The 23,093-nt window shown below is 39.2% G+C and overlaps 1 protein-coding gene across 1 annotated transcript; it reads right to left on the bottom strand.

Annotated features, from left to right (window-relative positions):
* Window positions 1-2,263: 2,263 nt before the first annotated feature.
* On the bottom strand, window positions 2,264-21,495 carry TRAM1 (translocation associated membrane protein 1). Its single transcript, XM_027638616.1, has 11 exons — window positions 21,203-21,495; window positions 18,211-18,274; window positions 17,503-17,624; window positions 17,184-17,300; window positions 16,267-16,325; window positions 15,781-15,865; window positions 12,010-12,080; window positions 11,807-11,911; window positions 11,129-11,272; window positions 10,073-10,233; window positions 2,264-7,906 (listed from the first exon to the last, which is right to left on the bottom strand). Exons 1-11 carry the CDS (start codon window positions 21,323-21,325, stop codon window positions 7,833-7,835), a joined length of 1,125 nt encoding a protein of 374 aa, XP_027494417.1. The 5' UTR covers window positions 21,326-21,495; the 3' UTR covers window positions 2,264-7,832.
* Window positions 21,496-23,093: the final 1,598 nt, after the last annotated feature.

Below are 23,093 nucleotides of genomic sequence, written 5' to 3' on the forward strand. Positions count from 1 at the left end.
AGCACAGGTTTTCTATACTTTCTCCCACCCCAAGGATTAAAGCAAAGAAATCAGCATCTGCCACAGCACTGTGTACATGTCTACAAAACTGATCACAGATGGCAGATATAATCCGAGGCTTACTTTGTACTCTCAATGCTGCTTTTAATCTAAGGCGTTGCACTTTTGGGTTAAGATAAAGCTTTAATACTGGACGTCTACATCCTGTTCTCTCAACCAGAAGTGAGGAAGTAGCTTCTGGCCAAATAAGGACACCTTCCAAGCCCTGCAGAACACAACATGGCTTTTATTACTATGACAAAACTACAAGGAGTTTGGTCTAATTTAATTCAATGCTCTGTTTTCTGAGTTAGAGCAGAAATGATTCTTAAAAGGCAAAAAGTAATTTTTGCCAAAAGTGCAGCAAAAACATAGGCCTCTGGAGATATTCTTGCTGGCTACCAATCACCCAAATTCAAAAGCAGCTGTCACAGACTTTGGTGGCCTCTAGTGGCTGCTTTTCCCACATCCCAAACTCATCACATGATTTGGCTCCTAAGACTGCATCTGCTCCACCTCCCATCTGTGTTTGCTGGATCCCTCCAAAAGTGGCAGTAGAATGAAATGATGATACTGGGAGGTGCAGCAGGGGAAAGATAAGGTAGGAGTTGTTACAATCATCCAAGATGCCACTTACTTGTCAATATCTACCTGTCCTTACCACCTACAATAGATTTAGTCACCTGACAAGTACACAAGATAGCTCTGATTCTTAAAATTATATTTTTTCCATTGATTTTCTAACAAAATTTCTTATTAAACTGCAGTTTAAGCTATGATGTCTAACAATGAAGTCAAGAACAAGATGTGTGTTCATGAAAGACTAACCTTCACTTAACATTTTCATTCAATTAGTTTGAGGATTTACAAGTTATAAATGCAGGTTTTTAAGGGTTACTTAAGTAGTTCAATAGTTCTTCAAAAGCACCAATCTGATGTATGTTGAGCTGAACCGAATACAGAGTTCATGGGATCTGTAGTCAGCCCCTTCACCATGTATCAAATCAAACCTCTTGGAAAGTAACATTCATGGTAAAAGTTTCCAAAAAACAGCCTAACTTTTCCCAAGTTGGGTACAGTCCTCAGGTCCCACCACATTGCCGAGATCACCAATAGAGCAGTGTGGAGGCTCAGCTTCAGATTGGATGAAATTTTACTCTTTCTGTATCAGTGAAGCTGAAATCTATGAAGGTTTTAAAAGTTGTTTAGCTGAAGAGCGTGGAGACACTAGAATAGTAAGCTCCCAGGCCACACCAGACAATGCCCAGCACAGCTCTTGATGTTCTCCAAGTTCATGGTTACTCTGTCAAGCTGGAAAGTGCTACTCAGAGGATACAAAATGCTGCACAAGCATTACAGCAAACAAGCCTCACCTTCTCAAGAGGGAGGGCCAATGTGGTTTCTCAAGTTGACAGGTGAGAAACTCAATCCTGAACTTCTGATAATTTTGTGCAAACTCCAGCTCCAGCCTGAGTTACACGCCATTCCTCTTCAGCCTAAGCAGACCTCCTGTCTGTGTTCTCCAGTTTAAGTGAATATCCTCAAACAAAACACTGTATTTGCCTTTGACCAGTATCTCACTGATGCTGCTGGGCTGTAAGCAAGGCCAGATGCAATTTATATGCCTCCATTTTTGTAACAGACTATTCAAGCACAGTTTTAATTTGATACTCTTTATTATGATATCCAGGAAAACAATAACAAGGTGATTGCTTATTACAGCTTCCACAGACTGGGACTCCAGACCTTATTGTCCTGGGTATACACACGCACGCACACACACACAAGACAACCCTTGCCACATGAACTTACAATCAAAATAAACCAAACAAATATGATTAATCAAGAAACAAAAATGAGGAATCACCCGCATGAGAACGCGAGTTACGTTTTGGCTTGGTTTCTAGTCTGGAGTTCAAGAGTCAAAATTCCTACCCTGTTACAGTATTCTTATTAACATGGGCTGAATTTTTACCTGTTGATTACAGTGCAAAATATAATCTTCAACATTTATAACCAATATATGGAGACACAAAGCTCAAGTTCTAGACCATAATTTGTCGAGTGCTATACAGCAAAACTACAGTCTAGAGATTCAGAGACCTTAAGTGTCCAGTTTCTTAAATGAGAAAGGCAGTAAAAGTGAACTGCAATATGCAAAGGAAAAACATCCAGGAATATCAATTTCTGCTAAACCAGTCAAGACTAATGTATTTTTTTTCAATTCAGTATATCAAATTCCACACTCTCGTGTGTGGAATGAAGAAGTAACAACTTTGTTGTGGTGCATGACAATGCCTGATCTTTAATATTAACCACAATAAATACAGACAAAGAATGAATACTGAAAGACTTGAATTATAAAGCTACACTCTAGCTGCTCTGATTCTGCAAAAAGTTTCAAATACAAAAAGAAGAAAAAGGAGTTGTCATTTCTGGCACTCACATCACATATTTGCCATCCTTGAGCAGGATAAAACTGAAGTATTTGCAGAAACCTAAAATAAAAGTGACAGGACACATAGAGATCAAGTATATTGGATTCAAAACTAGGCTGTTTTTTTTTTTAAACCAGAAATAGGAATTGCCTTTTGAATTGGCAACATCAAAAGATCTCTTTTCTGAAAGGCAGAAAACAGTCTACTGCTGCTGGAGCCCAGCACTCCTCACCCATTGCTCACCAAAGGGAATTGACAGTGGCAGATGCTAAAAGCAGTTCCATTTCATCCACAATGGCACTTGCTCTGTGGATGTGAGCTATATCCGATATAAGTTGTATTACAATGTATTCATCCTAAAGAGTTTCAGTTCCTATTAAGGAGGTTCTGATGACACCCAATATGTTGATGTGCTTATTTCCTGCACGTCTGATCCAGCAACAGTTCAGCCCTGCTCCTATTTTAGTTCTGAAGAGCACACAAAATTCCTTAATGTGTAGAAATCTGGGCTTATCAGACCGAAAACTGAGTAGTTCAGGGAACAGTGTGAAGAAGGGATACTCATTAAACATCCACCACAACAACCTACAGTATATAAAACAACCCCACCAACAAACCAACAAGCATGGGCTAATCCAGTGCTCTAAAGATAATCCACAGCTAACAACATAAGAAATTCAAATATGATGAACAGATGATAACTGACATCAGTCCTTTGAAGTCTCATTCCTTTTAAAGGATCTTCCAAATATTCCCCAAGCCTTCATTTTGTAGGACATCCTTATACTCTGCACCAGAAGTAGCCTAAATATTTGCACAACAAGATGGCTATTACTACAGGCTGCGGACATTAAAACACAGCCCCCCCCTCCCTGGAATGCAGTATCTCTGTGCACAGGCTCTCACCAGCCTGCAAACGCTACAAGCAACACGACTGTCTCTACTTTGTGTTCAAGTCCCTTCAATACTGAGATTTTCCAGAGAGAACAATTAGGACAGAAATGACCAACACTGCATAGGAAGCCTATTCAAGCTGCCAGTCTCCATAGTTTACAACACAGGCCCAAAGGGCTGAGTCACAAATGGAACCAAACCCAAGTATGACCTAGGAATCAGCTGGTGAACTTCCTGAAAACAAAATAAGAGGAATCAAACAACCCTCCCCTCCATGAACCAAGACAGGCATATCATGCAATTCTTGCAAAACTCTCTGGAAGATTTACTTCAATACATAAAGGGTTTATGTGAAAAAAAAATCCCTCACCAAAAAAGCTGTAGTTTCCTGGCTGTTAAGGAAAGTAGTTTTGTTTGTTTGATCCAGGACAACCTACATTTTTAAAATTCCAGTTTGTACATCACCAGTATCATTTTTTCACTGCTTGGAAACCCTGTTAACAGTTAACAGGTATCTCAGTACAGTAAAGCACAATGAGTATTTCCCCTTCCCCCTCAATATCCAACAAAAATCCATTAACACTTAATGGATTTGGCATGTAGGAGCTACCAGAGATCAATCTCCCTTCTGGTAATGATGACTGGAAGCCTTTCAAGGAGATCACCCAACTCATACTGTAATCTAGTGTAATTTTTAAGCAACATGTCAATGGAAGGGGTAGCTGCCTTAGAACCTGATATATCTTTTCCCTGAATTTTTTTTCTTGTTGCTTATACATAACTACTTGTGAGCCTCTGGGATTACTATCAGACAACTAATCCAATGGAAAAAAAAGCCCAAGCAACCCCTTGCACCAGCTCCCTGATCTAGCTCACCATGCAACCAGAAAGGCTTGTGCTAGCCAAGGCAAGGGACAGAACCCCAATTTTGGCAGCAACCTACATTACTTTCAGCTTAGCATGACCATGAAAATGCTCCCTTCCCTTTAATATCAAGTTTTGCCACTAACAAAATTACCTCATGTGCAGTTAGTCAGAAATCTTCAAAGAACAAAAGGACTGCAGATGTGTATTGCTCCATTTTACAGAAGTCAATTACTTGTACCCAAGTAGTGCACTGGTTATGACAATTCTGGCTAATATAACTCCATAAACGCAACTAAAATTTTCAAAGAAAAAAAGTATTTAGGAAAAATATCAAATGCTTACAAATAACTGATTTTCTACATGCACTATCCCAACATACTTAATTTGCCATCAGCATAACCTAATGTTAGCAGAAATAGCCTAAGCATTTTCTCTGCTTGGCATATTCCTTCATAATTCTTAATTTTGGACGTGGGATCACCAGAAAAGCCGTATTTCCAAAGAGTATTTCCACATTCATCAGTAATTCACACAGGAGAAATCAGTCTTTGGAACTAGTCAAAGTGTCCAGATGAAAACTAAAATTATTTTCAGCTGGTCTCAGCTCCTTGTTTGTACTTTGAAGTTCAATATAATCACTTTAAAAGTAAAATAATAGTTTGGATAGTAGATTCTGGCACAGAAACCAAACACACATTTGGGGGCAAAAAAGGCTATAAATCATGTTGTTAAATCTTGAAAAGTTCTGAAAAGACAGGGCAAAAGGAAGGGGCTTTAAGACAAAACCCAAACCCAACAAACCTTATCCACTGCCTGTATATTTATTCAATTAAAATCCATCTATATGGACAAATCTTTCTCTTCACGGGACCTGTCAACTGACCAGGATAAATTACTGCAGCCTAGGCAAAAATTATTTTATTAGACATGGGAATAAAATGATGAACTCTTCAGACATTTCCATTTCTATTTTTCTGACTCCATAATTAAGAAAACATGATTAGACTTCCATTTTACTGAATCCCGGATTACAAGCAAAGAGCAAAAAATGTAATAACATTTAAAAAAACAGTTTTAAGCAATTAAAAAGAAATTATCCAGCCAGACAATAATCCTATGCTAAAACAAGCAATATCAAACTGGAAACATAAGTCTCAAAATCTTATAAGTTTATGAGTGTTTCCATTCCAAGGTAGAAAATTCTAAATCACTGCTTTTGCCTCAAACATAATAATTATGTATTTTTAGTTATGATACAAAAGACAGAAGATACTGGCTTCCAATACTCTATCCAAATTCTAGAACAACTGTTATTATTCTATATTACTTGGCAGACAGCGACAACTCCTATAAGGCAAGGATGAAGATTAAGCCATTGTGGAAACAAAAGTGCTTTTGTTAAAGTCCAAAGGCCAAGAATTTCTGTCCATAAGGCCAAAAGGAGACAAAAAGCAATGTCAGTATTAACAGTCAAGAATATATTCTTTCAAAGCTTTTGGAAATTAACCTGAAGTTTGCATTTCAAGACTACTGTGAATGAGGTTTACAAGAAACAGTTTGCTTTAGGGAAACAACTATTACAACCCTCCTATAAGTCTTAAGAATCTCAAGAAGTACCTTAGATGTTCCCTTCATAATTTGTTCCTCCACCTGTTACGATTCTGAGAGCCCCAGTACAACCGGATATCACAACCAAACTGATTTAGAGTCTAAGTACCAGACTAGACACTTAAAATTTCCCCCCCCGGCTTAAGGTACAAGTTGAGAGCAAGGCACACAGAATTTGTGAAGGTCTTTCTAGAAACATCAGACTTGAAATGGGATTTTCAGCAGCAGGTATATAATATATACAATTCTCTCAAAATTTCTGATTTCCAATTTTCCAGTTTCAGGTCAGATTTCCAGAATCAGAGAGATTCACAGTTCCACCACTTCAAATCAAGGCATGGCATAGCTACTTCTGCTGAAGCAGACTGGGCATATTACAGGGCATGCTGCCCTAGGGTTCTCAAGCCAAGCAAGCATAAGTCTGCCAAGTCCATTTCAGGAGGTGTGAACCAAATACTTGGGAATCGTGACTGTAATTAGTGGAAACATATAATAAATTATACTGCAATAATTCTAAATAGCACTAAACAACTGAAGAATGGATAGTTACTTGTAGAGGATATTTTGTACTGGAAACGTTTATTCTGAACAGTAAGCAATTGAACTGTAGAAGATACAGAATGCAGATTTATTACTCTCTTGGGTATAAACTCAATTATAGTAACAGGTTTTAATTAAAATTATTTTATTTATCAGCTTGATTGCTCATAATTATCCTCAATCAATAAGCAGTTCAATACTTTGGTTACCTTGATAGACTAATTTAGCAACTTCTTCTTAAGACTGAAATAAATCTCTCACTCGTTCTCAAGTGCAATGGGTTGAATTATATCCATTACAAAAGCGTACAGAGGAAACATTATCTGCATGTTAAACTGGAAAACTAACTGGACGAAGCTTCACATTGAATACAATTTTAAAAGATAATGGAAGAATTCTTAAATTGAGATTTTTCCAGTTGTAGCAAAGGGCACAATAAATCAGTTTTAAGAAGTTGTAGCTTCTAAATATTTTTTCATAAAAACATATATAGGAGAAATCAAACTATTCCTAACAGAGGTGAAACAAAGCAAAGCAGTTAGAATAAAGGAATGTTTCTCATAACTTGATCCATTTATTTAATTCCCTCTTCATGGAGCATTAATTGCCTCCCAAAACAAACACAACACATTGTAAGAACCTCCACCCTCTAAAATTGGCCAGACAAGTTTTTAAAGAAGGTCCAACGCACACTAATTCTCCAAGATACACTTTAAAAGCACACACAGAAGCGAACAGTGCTACTCAAATCAACTCTTCCTATGATCATACACGCTCCCTTCTAATTTTCAAGTGCTAAAAGCTATATCTCAGAAAGGTTTTTTGTTCCTTGTAAGAGATTTCTAACCAACAAACAATAAGACTCTGCAACATTTCCGATTATTTCAGTTCTGTTTTAATGATATGGGGCAATTCTAAGAGCAGACATTGTGCAGCTAGTAACTACAAAATAAAGAGGTCTATTGGTGTGGTCTTGGAATCCCAATTTGAAATGCAAATTTGAGTCAAGGTAATTAACTGAAAAGCCAGAGTATCTGAAAACGCATACTAAGTTTTTACTTCAATTTTGTAATACTTCTTGAGGAACTTGGAAAAAGTGAAGTTGGTAGAACATCATATATCACCAAGATTACAAAAACTGGAGGGAAATAATACATTGCAACAGTGATCCTCATTAAGTAAGTTATTTCATCACAGTAAATGTTTAAAAAAGCGTCAATGTTTTTTAAAAAGTGTTGAATCCTCCCCTCAAGTATTTGAAGAGAGATAAACCTTTTTCCTTAGTCAAAATGGCTTTTTAAAAAAAGTTTCTCAAAACAACATCAATAATCAAAAAACATGAATTGTATTTTCCTTAATCCATAATATCTCTAGTGCTGAAGAGCCATCCATGTAAAAAGCAGATTCTTTGGGGACATTAGTCAATTAACTTAATAAACCCCAGTTTTACGAGGATTTATCCTTCCTGCTGCGAGGTGAGTCCGCTCCATTTGAGGTCACTGTTCCATTTATTCCGTTTTCTACAAAACAAGAAAACATTTTTCAAATACAATGAGATGTTTTATATTTTTTTACATTTTTCTAGGTCCTATACAAACAGTCTTTTAACTTATTTTCTGACTTATCTTCTTCATTAAACCTCATAATTATCCTCAGAATGCAACAGTATAACACAGTTTTTCCAAAGTGCAAAATATAACGTTTACTACAATAAATTCCAGTTTGCTGATGTGGCCAGACATCGAAATATGTGCATTATACACACCAAGACTGAAAAATCAAGACCAGTTACAATATTTGTGAAAAAGTAAAACACGATCTGTAGATGACATGTTCTGTGAAATTTTGGAGACACAGTATATACACAATTCCCTTGTATAGGTCTTAATTATTTGTTCCACCTATTTCATATTATAAATTCTTGCTAAAATTACACTCCTTCATTTACAAGTATTTCATATATATAGGAAAGCCTTTATCTATAGATGCACATACAATTTTTAAAGAATATATTTTAAAAGATGGACAGAAGGAAAACACTAGTTCAGATTTGCAATGAGTATGCATACATGGAAAGAGTACTTCAAATACGTGGAACACAAAAAAGTGTTTTAAACAGTTCAATTACATATATTACTCTTTCAAAAACACAGTTTTGCTGCATCCTGTGCAAGTGTTCTGAACAGACAACATTACAGGAACACTCAAAACAGAAGAATATGAAAGAACAGAGTTCTTTTCTTTCTATTTAAAATAAACAAAAAAATTATTCAGTCTCAAGACAGGTATAGCTCAATTATTTTGTGAATTAAACCACAACTCCAACTAACTGACTTTTTCACTGTTCGTTTACCACTTCCAGGTGTCCACTGAAGTTGGATGAAATACAGGAAATTCATCAAATTATATGAATGAAATAGATTAGGAGATTTTGACTCACTGATTAAAACACCATTAAAGTTTATATTTTAAAATTATTTGACATAAAAGACTTCAATTAAATTAAAGAAACACCACAGTGAGTATGCAATGAACACGGAGCTCTGGTTAAATAGGACACTTCTGATTAAATAGGACACTTTCACACAGGAAACTACCTTCACTCAATTATAAAAAAATCCCCCTGTATTTTCTGATGAAAACAAAAAACCCCAACACCACACAAAAGCCAAGTTGTGATAATTACAAATCATCTAAACGGAGTGCAGCAAAAATCTAAAGCACATCATTTTAATAAAAAAGAAACTTGGGAGAAATAAAAAAAATTATGGATCACCCACCACAAATCTCAGTTCTTGCTGCAAATGGTCTTCACACACACTATGTTCAATATATCAAAAGGTGGAACAAGTTGGTAATACATGATTGGGAGCAAAGGATCATGCTGAAAAAAGCTTTTGAAACAACTTCAGCAGTTTCAAAAAAGTCCAGAAGTTATTCAAGCTAGCAATTAAGTACAGAAGCTTAACTGATGGTACAACAGAAATACTGAAGTATGGGGAAACTTTAGTTTTAAAAGAGGATATAATTTTTCTTGGAGGAAAGAGCATTCAGTTCATCTTTCATGCCCTTTCTATAAAAAGAGTGTGACATAATCAAAAAGTGAAACCTGGAGTCATCAGTACATTTCCAAATGCTTCAACACAGGTTTAGACTAGTAAGTAGTTATTACCTCCCCTTAGACAACTATCAAATTCTAATTTTTGTAAAAACAGTCCAACACAAGACTATTTACTGAGTGGATCATCAAACCATCTCTTTGTCCTAAAACCTCGGAATTCTGTGGCAATAAACAACAAGCCTGAAATTAATTGCAAGAAAATTTTACAAATAATTGTTTATGAGAACCGATCTAAAATTGTGTCTGTTCCCTTTTTATAAGTGAAAAAAACATAAGAACAACATACATTTTGTTCAAGAAATGAAATGAAAGATAATAAAAATATCATGTTACAAACAGTAATTCCTTCATTTGGGCAATTGGAAAATCCAAACAATATACAGTGTGTATTTTTTAAATCATTTCTCCCCACAGTAATATTCACCAATACTGTTTCTGTAATGGAGTCCTCCCACTTGCAAGTGAAATATAAAATGCTTCTTTAGCAACTCTATTAAAAAAGGCTCTGCACATCCTAAGGTTGTTTTTGAGAAGTCAAGGCAACAGAAAAACTGCAACTACAAACCTCTTTCTTTTCTGGAGGTCTTTCCTTTAGCTGATACAAACTTCTTTTTCACTGACTGAGGCTGGGAAGAAGAATGCTCTCTCCACCTCCGAAGCTGGAAATTAATGAACTTCCACATCATAAATGCTTGAGTCATGCAGATAGAGGCCAGCACGCTGATTCTAGAAACAAAACACAAGCGAAGTTTTATCAGTAAGTTTGTCACACATTAGAGTGATTCTTTCTAGATAACATGAATTTTTACAAGTTCAGTTTTGTTCAGGTTATTTTTTGGTTTTTTTGGCAACTTCCACCCCTTCCTCCCAGTAACATCCATTTGCTAAGCCTTGCAAGTGTTTGCTCCCACAGGGCGACTGGGCTTAAGCACAGATGATCAAAACTGGATATACAGAGATAGTGAAGTCTTTGCCCATCAAAACTGGGAAGTGCAAGGTTTCTTTCCTGCTCTCTTTCAGAATTACTCTCAAGGTACCAGGCAGCAACAGCTGAAAATGGTTTAAGAGTGTCTTGCCATTCTGAGCATCAGTTCTACAGGGTAATGCTTACATTGCCATGTTTCAATAACTTCCTTTTCTAGATTTAATTCATAAGAAGGCCAGGTGGTTGGCAGAACATTCTGCATCATGTTGCAATAACAGGAGCCATAACAACGACAGAGAAAGAGGCACAAATCTTCAACCAGGACCAAAGATGCTCTGGACATACCACCTTGACCTCTGTAGATAAACTCACTGCAATTATATCCAGAATTCAATTTACTAAATCTCAAACATTTAAAATTAGTGTTTATAATTGAATATTCCTTTTAATTCTGGGTGTCTTTTGACAAAGAAGAGTAACCAGTTACAGATTTCTCAGCTGTAGACTGTAAATAATTCAATTCATTTCACTGCAGCTTAAAAGTTTACATAAGCTATTCCCATTGATCCCATCGGTTGCATGAAAATACTCAATCATTCAGAATTACTGGCATTAATACCATACCATACCATTTATATTGTGTATCTAACGCAGGTTTACAGTACATGCTTAAGAACTGTTCCAGGTTTACTATACCTAACAGCCAGGATATTAAAGTTTCCAGTACTGAAATTCAGCTGCTGATCTTCTGCTCTTGCTAGTCCAAAGCCAAAAGTGAGGACTGAGAGAATCAAGGTGAGAAGCCTTCCCAGAACAAAAAGAACTGCCCATAGTGAAAATCTAGAAATAAAAACACCACAAACACTAAATGAATTTTCCATTCAAAGCACATGCACTAACAAGACAAATGTTTACCCTTCACCATGGAAATTTGTTTGGAATGTAAAAACTTACCTAAATTCATTTGCACCTATTCCACATTAGTCTTGCATTATGTTCTGAAAACTAATTTCAACTCAATGGAAAGTGCTTTCCAGTACTATTAGAACATAAGCATGTTATTAATTCCTACAGCACTGGCTGTAGGATACTGAACCTATCCTGTTCCTTTCTCTACAAAACTTAAAAAAAAAATTAGTACACATTGTGAGATTTTATTTCATTTTTATACTGCTACTAACATTTACTTAAATAGGCTAAAACAAGGTTAAAAAACCAGTTGTTTAAGAGATATAAGTACTAACACTATTCTGGAGAACTGTGGTCTCTAAGAAAAACTGTTTGAACTTCCTTGTAATTTTGGTTTCTGGCTAGTCAAATGCAAAAGGCTTTAAGACAGAAATCATATGAATTTAAAAGATGAAGACTACTTACCCTTTCTGGTATTTTTCATCACTGAAGTAGAAAAGACGGGATATGTGGAAAAGAAATTCAACGAAGTAATGCAATACCAGAAGAACAAGTCCAAGATGGGTCAGACTATCAAAACAAATAAAACAACCATTCAGACATTTTGTTAGATGTTTAAGATGTTTAAGAAAGGAAATGAAGCCAGAAGAAGTTTACAATTGACTTACTTCAGGAGATAGGCTCCAGCAATATGAAAGAGGTAAAGTCCAATGTAGACAATCTGGCGAAAGATATCTTCCTATTAGGAAGAAAAAACAGCCATGACTTATACACAATGTTATACAGTATGGTACAATGTTATCTATTATTACTATTCCCTAGTCTTGGAAATTCTTCTTTGTTTATCAATTACCTTAACATGGCCTGGTCTGGCCTGGCACTGAATTACTCAGCCTGGGTCATCTAATTCCACACATAACTTATTGCTTACTTAGCAATCTTACACATATGCTACTGTGAGAAAATGCATCAAACACAAAAAAGATGCTTTTTAAAAGGGCTCAGTTTTATTTGTTATGACTCCTGTGAATTTGTACAAGCTATTACAATACTTATTTTGTATACATATAACTGTACCATCAGCTCCTACAGTTCCACATGTTTGCTGCTAATCAGATTGTCAGATTGCTACAGAAATAATAAAAACCAGTCTACAAACCAAAGTGAAAACTTTTCCTAGTGTTGGCATTGATTTTAAAAATTCAAGAACATTCAAAATTCTGGCACACTGTTTCTGGCAAATACAGAGAATATAGTTATTAACCAGTCATGCTAAACCTCATGGTCACACTTCAATTCAGGTTTTAACCAGCCCCATTAAACTGAACACTTCATGGAGACAAAATAATAAAGAGGGAGACACACAGCACATGGAAAGCAGATTGTGCCATCTGTGAACAGAAGAATCACTAAAATATGCCAGATCACAATAAAAATCTGTCTTGAAGCAGTACGCAGAGTACATTCAAGTTGTGCTTAAGAAACTCCTATTTTTTGGAAAAATTCCCTGAAGTTCAAGGACCTTCAGCTTTATCTGGTATACATGCAAATAAAAAAGGCCTAACATTTTAATCTTGTAACATCTATAGTATGTTATTCAATACTCAATCTCAAATCCAACAAACATATAGAATCAAACACTTCTGACAACAGCAAACACCACACACAAAGCACCATACACAAAGGGCAAGAAAAGAGATGAACAAAGACCTACTCCAAATTATCTGAAAGAAAACAAAAAAAATACTTCTTTGAGATAAATCAGAGAATAGACAGTACAAATAGTTTCTCCACATACTAACAGGAGGAGCCTTTCACACTAACTTCAGAACTGAGGTAACATTTCAACAGCCTATGCTGCTCGCTTAGACAAACTGGCAGAGACTGAAGGCCTACTGGAATAATGCAACTGGAGATACAGATGCCTATACAGAGTACCGGAGTTAAGAAGTTCTTCCCTTGTCTGTGTCAGCAGTAAAGACAACTAGACCTAAGTAAATGCAGCCAGTTCCTTCAAGAGATGGAATAAAGCAAGGAAGCCAAGATGGCAGAGGTTAAGCCATGGTGAAAGAAATATCAACTATGAACTTGCTAAAACAAATTAACTATTCTTTAAACTTAATGCAAAAGTCAGAGGCCAAAATGTCAAGTACTGACCCAATAAAACACTATTATTCAACACACAGCACTTAGGCCACTTGTGACAGCTTTCTTGACCTTATGTTAAAAAAAAATCTCCAGACTTGGCCATGAAGTTACATTTGAGAGGTACCATTAGCACAATATGGGAACATGAGCTGCAGTGCATCTGCAAAAGTGTTTATACTGCATCAGACCAGCATAAAAACAATGCATCTCATTACTATTTTACTAAGCCTCTTCTAGGCTGCTAAAAAGAGCTATGCTTACATAACACCTATGTTTCATTTTCTTGAATAAACTCTGACAGTAGAGATATAGCCTTGTCACACAGCAACAACAGTTACAGAATCTCTTGGGCTTGAAGAGCCACTTGTACATCATCTAGTCCAACCTTTCTACCATCGGCAGGGACTTCTATCACTAGATCAGGTTGCTCAAAGCCCCATTCAACCTGACCTTGAACACTTCAAATGAAGGGGAACCCACAAGTTCTCTAGGCAATCTGTTCCAGTGTCTCACCATCTTCATAGTTAAGAATTTCTTTGTATCTATTCTAAACCCACCCTCTTTCAGATTAAAATCATCGCCCCTTGTCTTCTCACTGTAGGCCCTGATAAAAAGTCTCTTTCCATATTTCTTGTAAGGCCAGTTCAAAGTGTGAGGCCACAATAAGTTCTCCCTGGAGCCTTCTCCAGGCTGAACGACCCCAACTCTTTCACCCTGTCTTCACAGGGGGGCTGCTCCAGTCCTCTGCTCATCTTTGTGGCTCTTCTCTGGACCTGCTCAAACAGATTCATACCTTTCCTGTGCTGGGGATCCCAGAGCAGGACACAGTACTCCAAGTGGGGTTTCACCAGAGTGGAGTAGAGGGGCAGATCAACCAGCTGGTCACCGCTTTTTATGTAGCCCAGGTTACAACTGGCTTTCTGGGATGCAAGGGTACATTGCTAGCTCATGTCCAATTTTTCATCCCCAGTACCCTCAAGTGTTCTGCAGGGCTGTTCTCAATCCATTCATCCCCAGCCTTTATTGATGTTGGGGATTCCCATAATCCACGTGCAGGACCTTGCACTTGGCCTTGTAGAACTTCACAAGGTTCACATGGACCCAGTCCAAGCCTGTCAGGATACTCTAGATGGCACCCCTTTCCTCAAGCAAATCAACTGCAACACTCAGCCTGGTGGCTCTGCAAGCTTGCTGAGGGTGCACTTGATCCCTCTGTCTGATGAAATGTCAAACAGCACTGGTTCCAGTACAGATCCTTGAAGAAAATGTCTTGTTACTAGTTTCCGCTTGGACATCGACTCACTGACTGTAACTCTCTGGAAGCAGCCATCCAGCCAGCTCCTTATCCATCTAAAAGTCCATCCATCAAATCCATCTCTTTCCAATTTAGAAATAAGAATGCTGTGGGGGACCCTATGAAAAGCCTTAACAGAAGTTCAGGTAGATAATATCAGCAGTTCTTCCCTCATCCGCTGATGCAGTCACTCCACCATAGAAAGCCACTAAGTTAGTCAAGTACGATTTGCCTTTGGTGAAGCCATGTTGAAGAGTTTAAAACAGGAAAGTTTAAGCAGGAAAATGTATATGCAAAATGATCTTGAGCAAAAACATGCGAAGAGCCTACTTAAATTGGTCAGGAAGGCAAGAAGTGTGCTACAAAAAATCTGAAGTGAACTCAGTGTCATGAGAACCCAAACACAGAAAACCCTCAGGAAAAAAATGCTGCTGATAGAAATTGAGAACTGAAAAAAGTATCAACACATAACTAACCAGAACTTCTGCAGAGGACAGTGGTACTTACATCAAATCCCAGACCTTAATACCACTTTGATTTATAAAATTATTCACAGTTTATACTCTACACCTATATCATGATTCATTAACTAGCTGTGATTTTAATGAGACTATTCAGACTACCAATTATGAGAAACAAAAAAAAAGTCTAAAAAGAAAATCTCACATTCATTTCCTCAAGGGAAAATTCTTTCAGTAGAAGAGAAACACTAGTAATTTTTATTTACACAACAGATACACAGTAATTTTAATGCAATTAGAAATACTGAAATATTTAGTGTAATTAGAAATACTGAAATAACTAAAAAGAAAAAAGACCCCTTTCTCACATGGACATTTGAGCACCCCAAATTCCATCAAGAAAAGTGGGAAACACAAATCAGAATAGGGTAGGAAATCTAGGGTAACACATTACTCTGGAAGTTCAAAAGAAATTAACTACTCCACTGTTTGAGCTGCTTGCTCTGCAGTTCCTTCCATTTACATTTTGAACTTACTTTTTTAGTTTTCTGGAAGTACAATTCTGGAAAAGCATGAAACCAATATGCCAACTGTAAGATGTAGAAAAACTTCATTTGAAACCTGTGCAATACAGTAAGAATTGAACCATATTACTTATTATGAATAAAATTAAAACATTTCAGAAGCCTTCTAGTGAACACATTTTATCACTGTCTCTTAAAGAAAGAACACATACAGATCCTTCCTGCCAGCCAACTTTAAACTAAGATTTTAAAAATCAAAATCATTAGGATAAAGCTTGCAAAAACTTAATTCTCTAAGTAACAGCCTACAGAAAGAAAACTTTGTATGCTACAATTGTCAAAGAATCAAGAGGCCACATAAATACGACCAAAAATGCATTAGTGACTAATACAGTTTTACAAACTACTTATTCCACACAAATTGTACGTGACACAAGCTAAGTTTAAAACACCCCCTCCTCTCGCCCAGCAATCCTCTAAGGAAGAGAGAGGCCTTACGGAATCAGAGTGTGCGGATAGTCCCTCCACAGAGAGGTTGGATCTGATATATAGTTCTCCTAAAAGAAAAAAAACCAAACAAAACCTCTCAATAAACTCTCAGAGATGTTGCTTTCTAGTCAGAAATAATGACTGTAAATACATGTATGCATTTATGTATATGCATGTGTATACATACAAACACATGTGTACACATCTACATACACAAGTAAAAGCTGCAGATTTAATTTTTTTTAAACCCAAGAAATCACAAATAAGCAGAACAAAATCCACCCAAAAAACAACTCCCCAAACCAAAAGACAGTAGTACTGGCTTAGGAAAATAAAAAACAACCAATCAAATCATGTGTTTGTTCCATATAGAATGAGATGGAAGTTATTTCAGCATCTCTACAGCCATAAGTCTTCTCATGTAAACTGTTGACAGGTTTTGAGTTTAACTAATAAAAGGAAAGTTTTTCCAGGAGTTACAATATTAAAGGAAAAGAAAAAAGATACTCTTTCCCTTCACATTCAGCCACTAGCTTTAACCTGAAAGGACACATTGACTTCAGACTACAGCAGTCGGCCCATATACCCATTTCCTAGGCTCCAAAATGCTACATATAATGCTTTTTAAACATTTATTTTGCGTTAACAAGCCAACACAAAAAAACTACAGAGAATTAAGTACCATAATAGTTAAATGGTTTTACCTTACTCTGTTCACAGTAAATCAACTCAAGACTGAGCAACAGCAACACTACTGGACTTTATACTCAGTTATGACTACAACCTACACAGAATTCTTAAACTTGTCCCCACTTTAAAATTAAAACCAGCTAAAAACAGAAAAATAAGCCCAAACCATATTTATCAGCAGTCTAAGTGAAGCTTTTGAAATCTCATAATACAAACAGAAGAGGAGGCATACTTACAGAGACAAGAATACTCGTTCCCCAAACACAGGAGAAAAGGTAGAATGCACTAAGTTGCCCAGACTCATTGAACTTGCTATGCTTTGTTTTTGAAAAGTGCATTTTCCTGTTAATTTTCTGAAATGAAAATCCATTGTTATTTATATGCTGTAGTACTTAACATTTACCTGGCAACTGCATTAGAACATCTAAAAGTTTTAATGCATGTTTTTACAGTTAAAAGCTTTAATGCAGAAGTTTACTTTTAAGTTAATAGTCTTAAAGTCTAATTAAAACCTGACTATTTTCTTGATGAAAGGAATTAATATTTTGTACTTACATCCAGTACATACTCCTGAATTATAGCGTGTATGATTATTGCTACAAGCATGTAAAAGAAAATCGTAGCCAAGTCTTTGATGCCATAGTGATAGAGAGAGATTGTTTCTGCAGATTGTTCTTCTAAAAGGCAAACAGAATGAACTGTTAGGCATCAATACAGTTTAATGGCTAATAAGTTTGTTTCTCAGAGTGAAACTTTTCACAGAAGTTACCTTGTAGTCAGCTGAACAAATAAAAGTCAAATTAAACTGCCACCATAAACTAAGTCACTAGATTGTTTATGGTTTTCTCCATCACATCACAAACTCATTTTGACTCTGGAAAGAAGTACTATAAAACAAAAAACTTAAGTGCACTTAGGAAGCTTGCCCAAACGCATTGAAAGCAGACAATAAAAATACGTTAAGCTATCACACCACTTTGACTATTAAAGACTGTCACTTGCAAAGCCAAAGTAAGAATCTGTGTGAATTTATCTACCAGTCAGATGGTGTTTTAGCACTAATGATGAATATATCAGAACAGAAACACTGTCTCTAACCTAATTAATTAAAATGGAGTTTTAATAAAAATAGAGTGAAATCCTTGAAAGCTGCTTATTATCTATTCAAATTGACAAATTCACCTACTGTCAGTCTAGAAAGCATGGCATACTAATAATGTCTGAATACACAGTCTCATAACTAACCTCCTGCAAGATACATACCTGTGGCAGGAATGGTAACATTATACTGAAGTGTAACAAAAATGACAGCTGCTTTTGCTGTAATCTGAAAGAGGAAAAAAACAAATTCTCATGGAAGTAAGCTACATTAAACTGAAGACATATGCCAATACATTAGCACCCTTGCCCAGCACATTTGTCCCCTCCCAAAAAAGTGATCATGTTATCACACAGCTTCACCTGACTTTCGAAAGGCAGCACACATTGCCTGGTCTATATAGATTTGTTTACAGAATACCAAACCTCCTGAATGAAATATCCTTGAAAATGCCACTTACAAATAGTCTTTCCTACAACATTAAAATGAAAATGTGCTACAATGCTTTCCTCAGTCCATACTGTATTATTACATTAACAGAATGTACAATATCATGGAACCCCTAGACCATGATGCATTCAGCAATGACCGAGAATAAACTTTTTTTTTATTTGACAAAATTTGAAAGTCAATTATCGTATTCATAAAACTGTGAGTGATCTGAAAAACGTGGACAGGGGAGGAAAGAAAGCATAAAGAACAGAAAACCATTTCAGGCCAGTGGCATACCAACTCATACCAACTCAATACAATTAGCAGTCTTTTGACCTTGGGGATCCTTTGGCAAGATGCATAAAACAAATGTGATTAAATTTAGCAGTAGCAGTACTACTCCTTTATGACTGGTTGTAAGAAAAAGCAGAATGAATAAAAGCAATTTGGAGGGAGGATGTTTGTCCTAATGGCTTTTTTCTGAGGGTGGAGATATTCTAAAAACCCTAGTAAATAAGCAGGAGTACAAGTTCTTATTTGTCAAAAAGCATAAACTTATTTTTAACTCTAATGCATCTTAGTTGAATTCCAACATGAAACAACATGTCTTAACAGAAGGAAAAATAACTGTGCTTTACAACAGCATTTGTGATCTGACAGTTTTTCATTGCTGTAAAAACCTAGCATCTTTGTGGTATTCATAGGGCTGATGAAAAAAATAAGCTCTTTTATGAATCCTGGAAGGATACAATGAGTATCTGAAAATAATTATTAGGTTACTACCAGCATTAATTATCATTCATGGGAAATGAGATTAAGTTTTAAAAGCAGCTCTTTGTCAACAAGCCCTAGATTTTCTATGAAACCCTGAATACATGGCAGACTGTTCAGTCCATATAACTTCAGGGTATCCAACTAGTTTGCCTAAATTAGCAACATCACCTCGGGCTCCCTATCCATCAAGGGAGCCCTCAGAGGACAATTCAAAACACTAGTCAATTCTCAACTGCCCTTCGAAGCTCTGTCAGCTACTCTCAGTACTAATTCAATTGCACAAGTCAGGCAGTACAAACACCTTACCATACCAACATCAAACAGAGCAGGTGATTTCCAAGACCTATATCAAAGCATTAAGAAAATTGCTACAATCTTCTCAGCCACATCACACCTGTACCAACAAAGATATATGGCCTCTCTACACCAGGGTAGAAAAAACACGCGATAAAAAAACTGGAAACAAAAGAATTCAGAACACATCCAATCCCCCCCAAAACTTCCAACCCTATCAATAATACTGTTAATACAGTAACTCTGAAGTAGGAATAAAAGGTAAATGTTTAGGTCCACCTCTTTAATGTCATTCCCCAGAAAACCACCATATTGGTGGCGTCTTGGTGATTTCTAATAGCAAACTCAAACATAATACCTTTGTTGGTCTGTCCTGTTTTTCACTTTTTGGGTATATATGTATACATACATATATATGTATCTGGTTTTCCTAACTCCACTGGGCCTTAGTGCTGAGCAGTACCAATGGCTGGATAAAACTATTCTGAAAACCACCCATATAACAAAAAGGTCCATAGCCCTAAACAAGTATCTAAAATAAAGCCCAAATACATGTCTAAACAAACGTCTAAAATACCAAAAAGCTAGAAACACCTAGCCTGTAACAAATGTGGATAGAGCCTTCCCAAAGCGAAGCCTAGCCATGATGATGATGATGATGATAAACACTTAGCCAATGAACTGTCTTACTCTGATGATCAGTGATCTTAGTCTGAATGATCTCAGTCTCAATGACCTCAGATCACTGACAACATTTTGGCAGTCACACACGTAAGTCACCTTTTCAGTTCTCTCAGAAGGTAATCGAGAAGAGCCAAAAAGGCACGTTTTAAAACATCTGCATTCAACATGGGTTCCCAGAGAGCGCCTGGCCCGCAGCAGGGCCGGCCCTCAGGCCGAAGGGAGAGCTCCCCTCTGCCGCTGCCAAACCGCGGCCCACTCGAGGGGTGACCAGCGCCACCCGAGCGGCGCCTCGAACCGCCTGGAGCGCTGGGATGCTCCGCGGGCAGCGCGGGGGCGCGGGCAGGGGGACCCGAGCGCTGCTGTAAGGACACGTCACCGCTGCCTTCCCTTCCCGCCGCGCCGCCCGACGGGAGCCGTAGTGCCGGCGGGGCCGCCACACAAAGAGCGGGGGATCGGCTGTGGCGGCCGGGCCTCGCCCCCCGCCCCCTCCTCGCCGTGCCGCGCACTCCTCCTCCCTCTCCCGTCTGCCACGTAACCCCGCCGCCCGCAGGAACTCCCCGCCGCCGCCAAGGGACGCAGCGCGCCCACCCGCTGCCCGGCCCCGCACGGCCTCCCTCCCTCCCTCCCAGGGCGGCGGGGGGAAGCGGGACTCGGGTCCTGGCGGCAGCCGCAGGCTGCGCCTCTCCGAGCCGAGCCAAGGAAGAGGGCGTTCCCCCGGCGGAGCGAGGATGCACCGCAGGGAAGGCACCCGCGCTGGCGGTCGGGCCGTGCGGCGGGGCGGGAGTCGGCTCCTTTCCCGCGTACACCGTGGGCCGGCGGGCAGGTGCGCCGGGAGGCTGTGGCGCTGGCCCTCGCCGCATCGGGACTCCTGCGCCCTCCCGCTCCCTCCCTCCCCTCCAGCACCGAGAGCCCCCGGCGGAGCAGGGGGAAGCGGGACGAGGACCCCGGGCGGGGGCGTTGGCGCCGCCTCACCTCGAACATGAGCCCCAGCAGGAAGATCATGGCCATGCAGGACACGATGTCCGCATGGTTCTGCACGATGAACTCGTGGCTCAGCACTGGCGGGTTCTTGTTGCTCTTCTTGCGGATCGCCATGGCGGGCCGGGAGCTGGGCGCCGGCGCCGCCGCCTCCCCGCTGCCAGCACAGCTCCGCTCGCCGCGGCCAGGAAGAGGCGGAGGGGGAGGAGGCGACCGCGCAGCCGGGGAATGGCACGGCCGCCGCTCCGCTTCCCCCTCCCGCAGCGCCCCTGCCGGCCGGCGGCGCCTCCGCCCGCGCTCCGCCCGCCCGGGGTCGGCAGTTCGAACTCACCAACCCGGGAGCGGCCCCGGGACGCGGCGTGGCCGGGACTCGTCAGCAGAGCCGTGCCATGCCGTGCGGTGCCGTGCCGTGCCACCTGGGCAGCGTCCAGGTGCTGCGTCCTTGGCAGCGCGGCCGGGCACTCGCTGGCCGTAGCCCGAAACCCTCTCCCACCGGGACAGCGGCGACATAAAATGACTGGGGATCCCGCCAGGGTCGCGACCTAATAGAGCGGGCTGCCCCCGCTTCGGGCTGTGCCACGGAGCCGGGTCGGACTCCACTCCCTCTCGGCACCCCCGCCATCCAGGTTCACTTTTATTTTTCACTCTCTCCTTCTCCGAGGCTAAGTTTGGTGGTCACCAGACCCCCGCCAGCCGTAAGATGGGCGCCTGGAGGGTGCAAGGAGGACGCCTGCCGGGCTCGTTCTGGGTACGGCCGAGGCGCAGCCGCACGGTCCCGATGTCACCAGGCAGGCAGCGGCTCCCGCTGTCCCTCTGCTCATACTGTAGTTGTGCAGCCAGAAGTAACAATAACATGTAACAATAACAGTAACAAAGAATCCAAGTACAAGAAAGGAGAGGGGAAGAAAAGCTAACCGAGAAGTACAAGAGGAAGAGACATTAACAGAAGACTAGAAGTAGATTAAAAAAGCAAACCAGTCACGGGAGGCTCTCGCCTGGTTTAAACTGATGAATGAAGAGGTCTGAGAAATCAACACTGGTGTGGAAGACATCCAGGCTGAATTCAGCTGTCCTTCATCCCCTCCAAAATTCATGCTCTGATTATTTATTAAAGCTTCTGGGTAGCACATACTCCCCGTGGATATATGAAAAAGAAAGATCAAGAAAATGACTAATTTACAACTGAAATTTAGTGTTGTCAGAATGGCTTTTGCTGCCAGCAGCTAATGAATACAGTGTTAAGAAATTAGGGTAAGAAATTAAGGTTCAACTGTTCGGTTGGTATTGCTTTGCCCTGCCAGAATTGAGAACATGCATCAAATATATTGTATGAGCTGTTGGTAATATGTTAATTTCTTCCTACTGTATGGACCAGACTGATGTCCAGGTTTTTCAACTATAAACATCTTCATCAGCTGTGTAGATGCTCAGAGGTTTCCTGTGAATTTCATAAATCATCAGACAGATATAGAGATGATATAGGATACTTAAAAATACAGAAAAGGCTACAGAAAATTTCCTTGCACAGCTGTGGTTTTTTTTTTTTTAAGATTAAACAGAAGCAGCATTCATATTTCAGTCTCAAGATGTTTTACACACTAGAAATCTCTTAATTCCCTGGCTACACCAGTATTTTGTTACTCTAAAGTAAGCAGAACACTATTTCAAAAATAACAATGTGAAAGTATATCCCTGATTGCATACAGTGTAGTCATGGATGTAACATACTGTACCTGTGAAATACATTGGGCTGGGATAAAAACTGGAATCCTTTTTGCAGTATGTTTGCATCAATGTCCCACCTCAGACTTAAAAGAAATTAGGTCATCTCATCTCCACAGAATATAACAAACAGGACTTAACTGGGACAAGACATGCTTTCCCA

Source organism: Corapipo altera, unplaced genomic scaffold (genome assembly GCF_003945725.1).
Source record: "Corapipo altera isolate COAL_440 unplaced genomic scaffold, ASM394572v1 49, whole genome shotgun sequence".
Taxonomy (NCBI): domain Eukaryota; kingdom Metazoa; phylum Chordata; class Aves; order Passeriformes; family Pipridae; genus Corapipo; species Corapipo altera.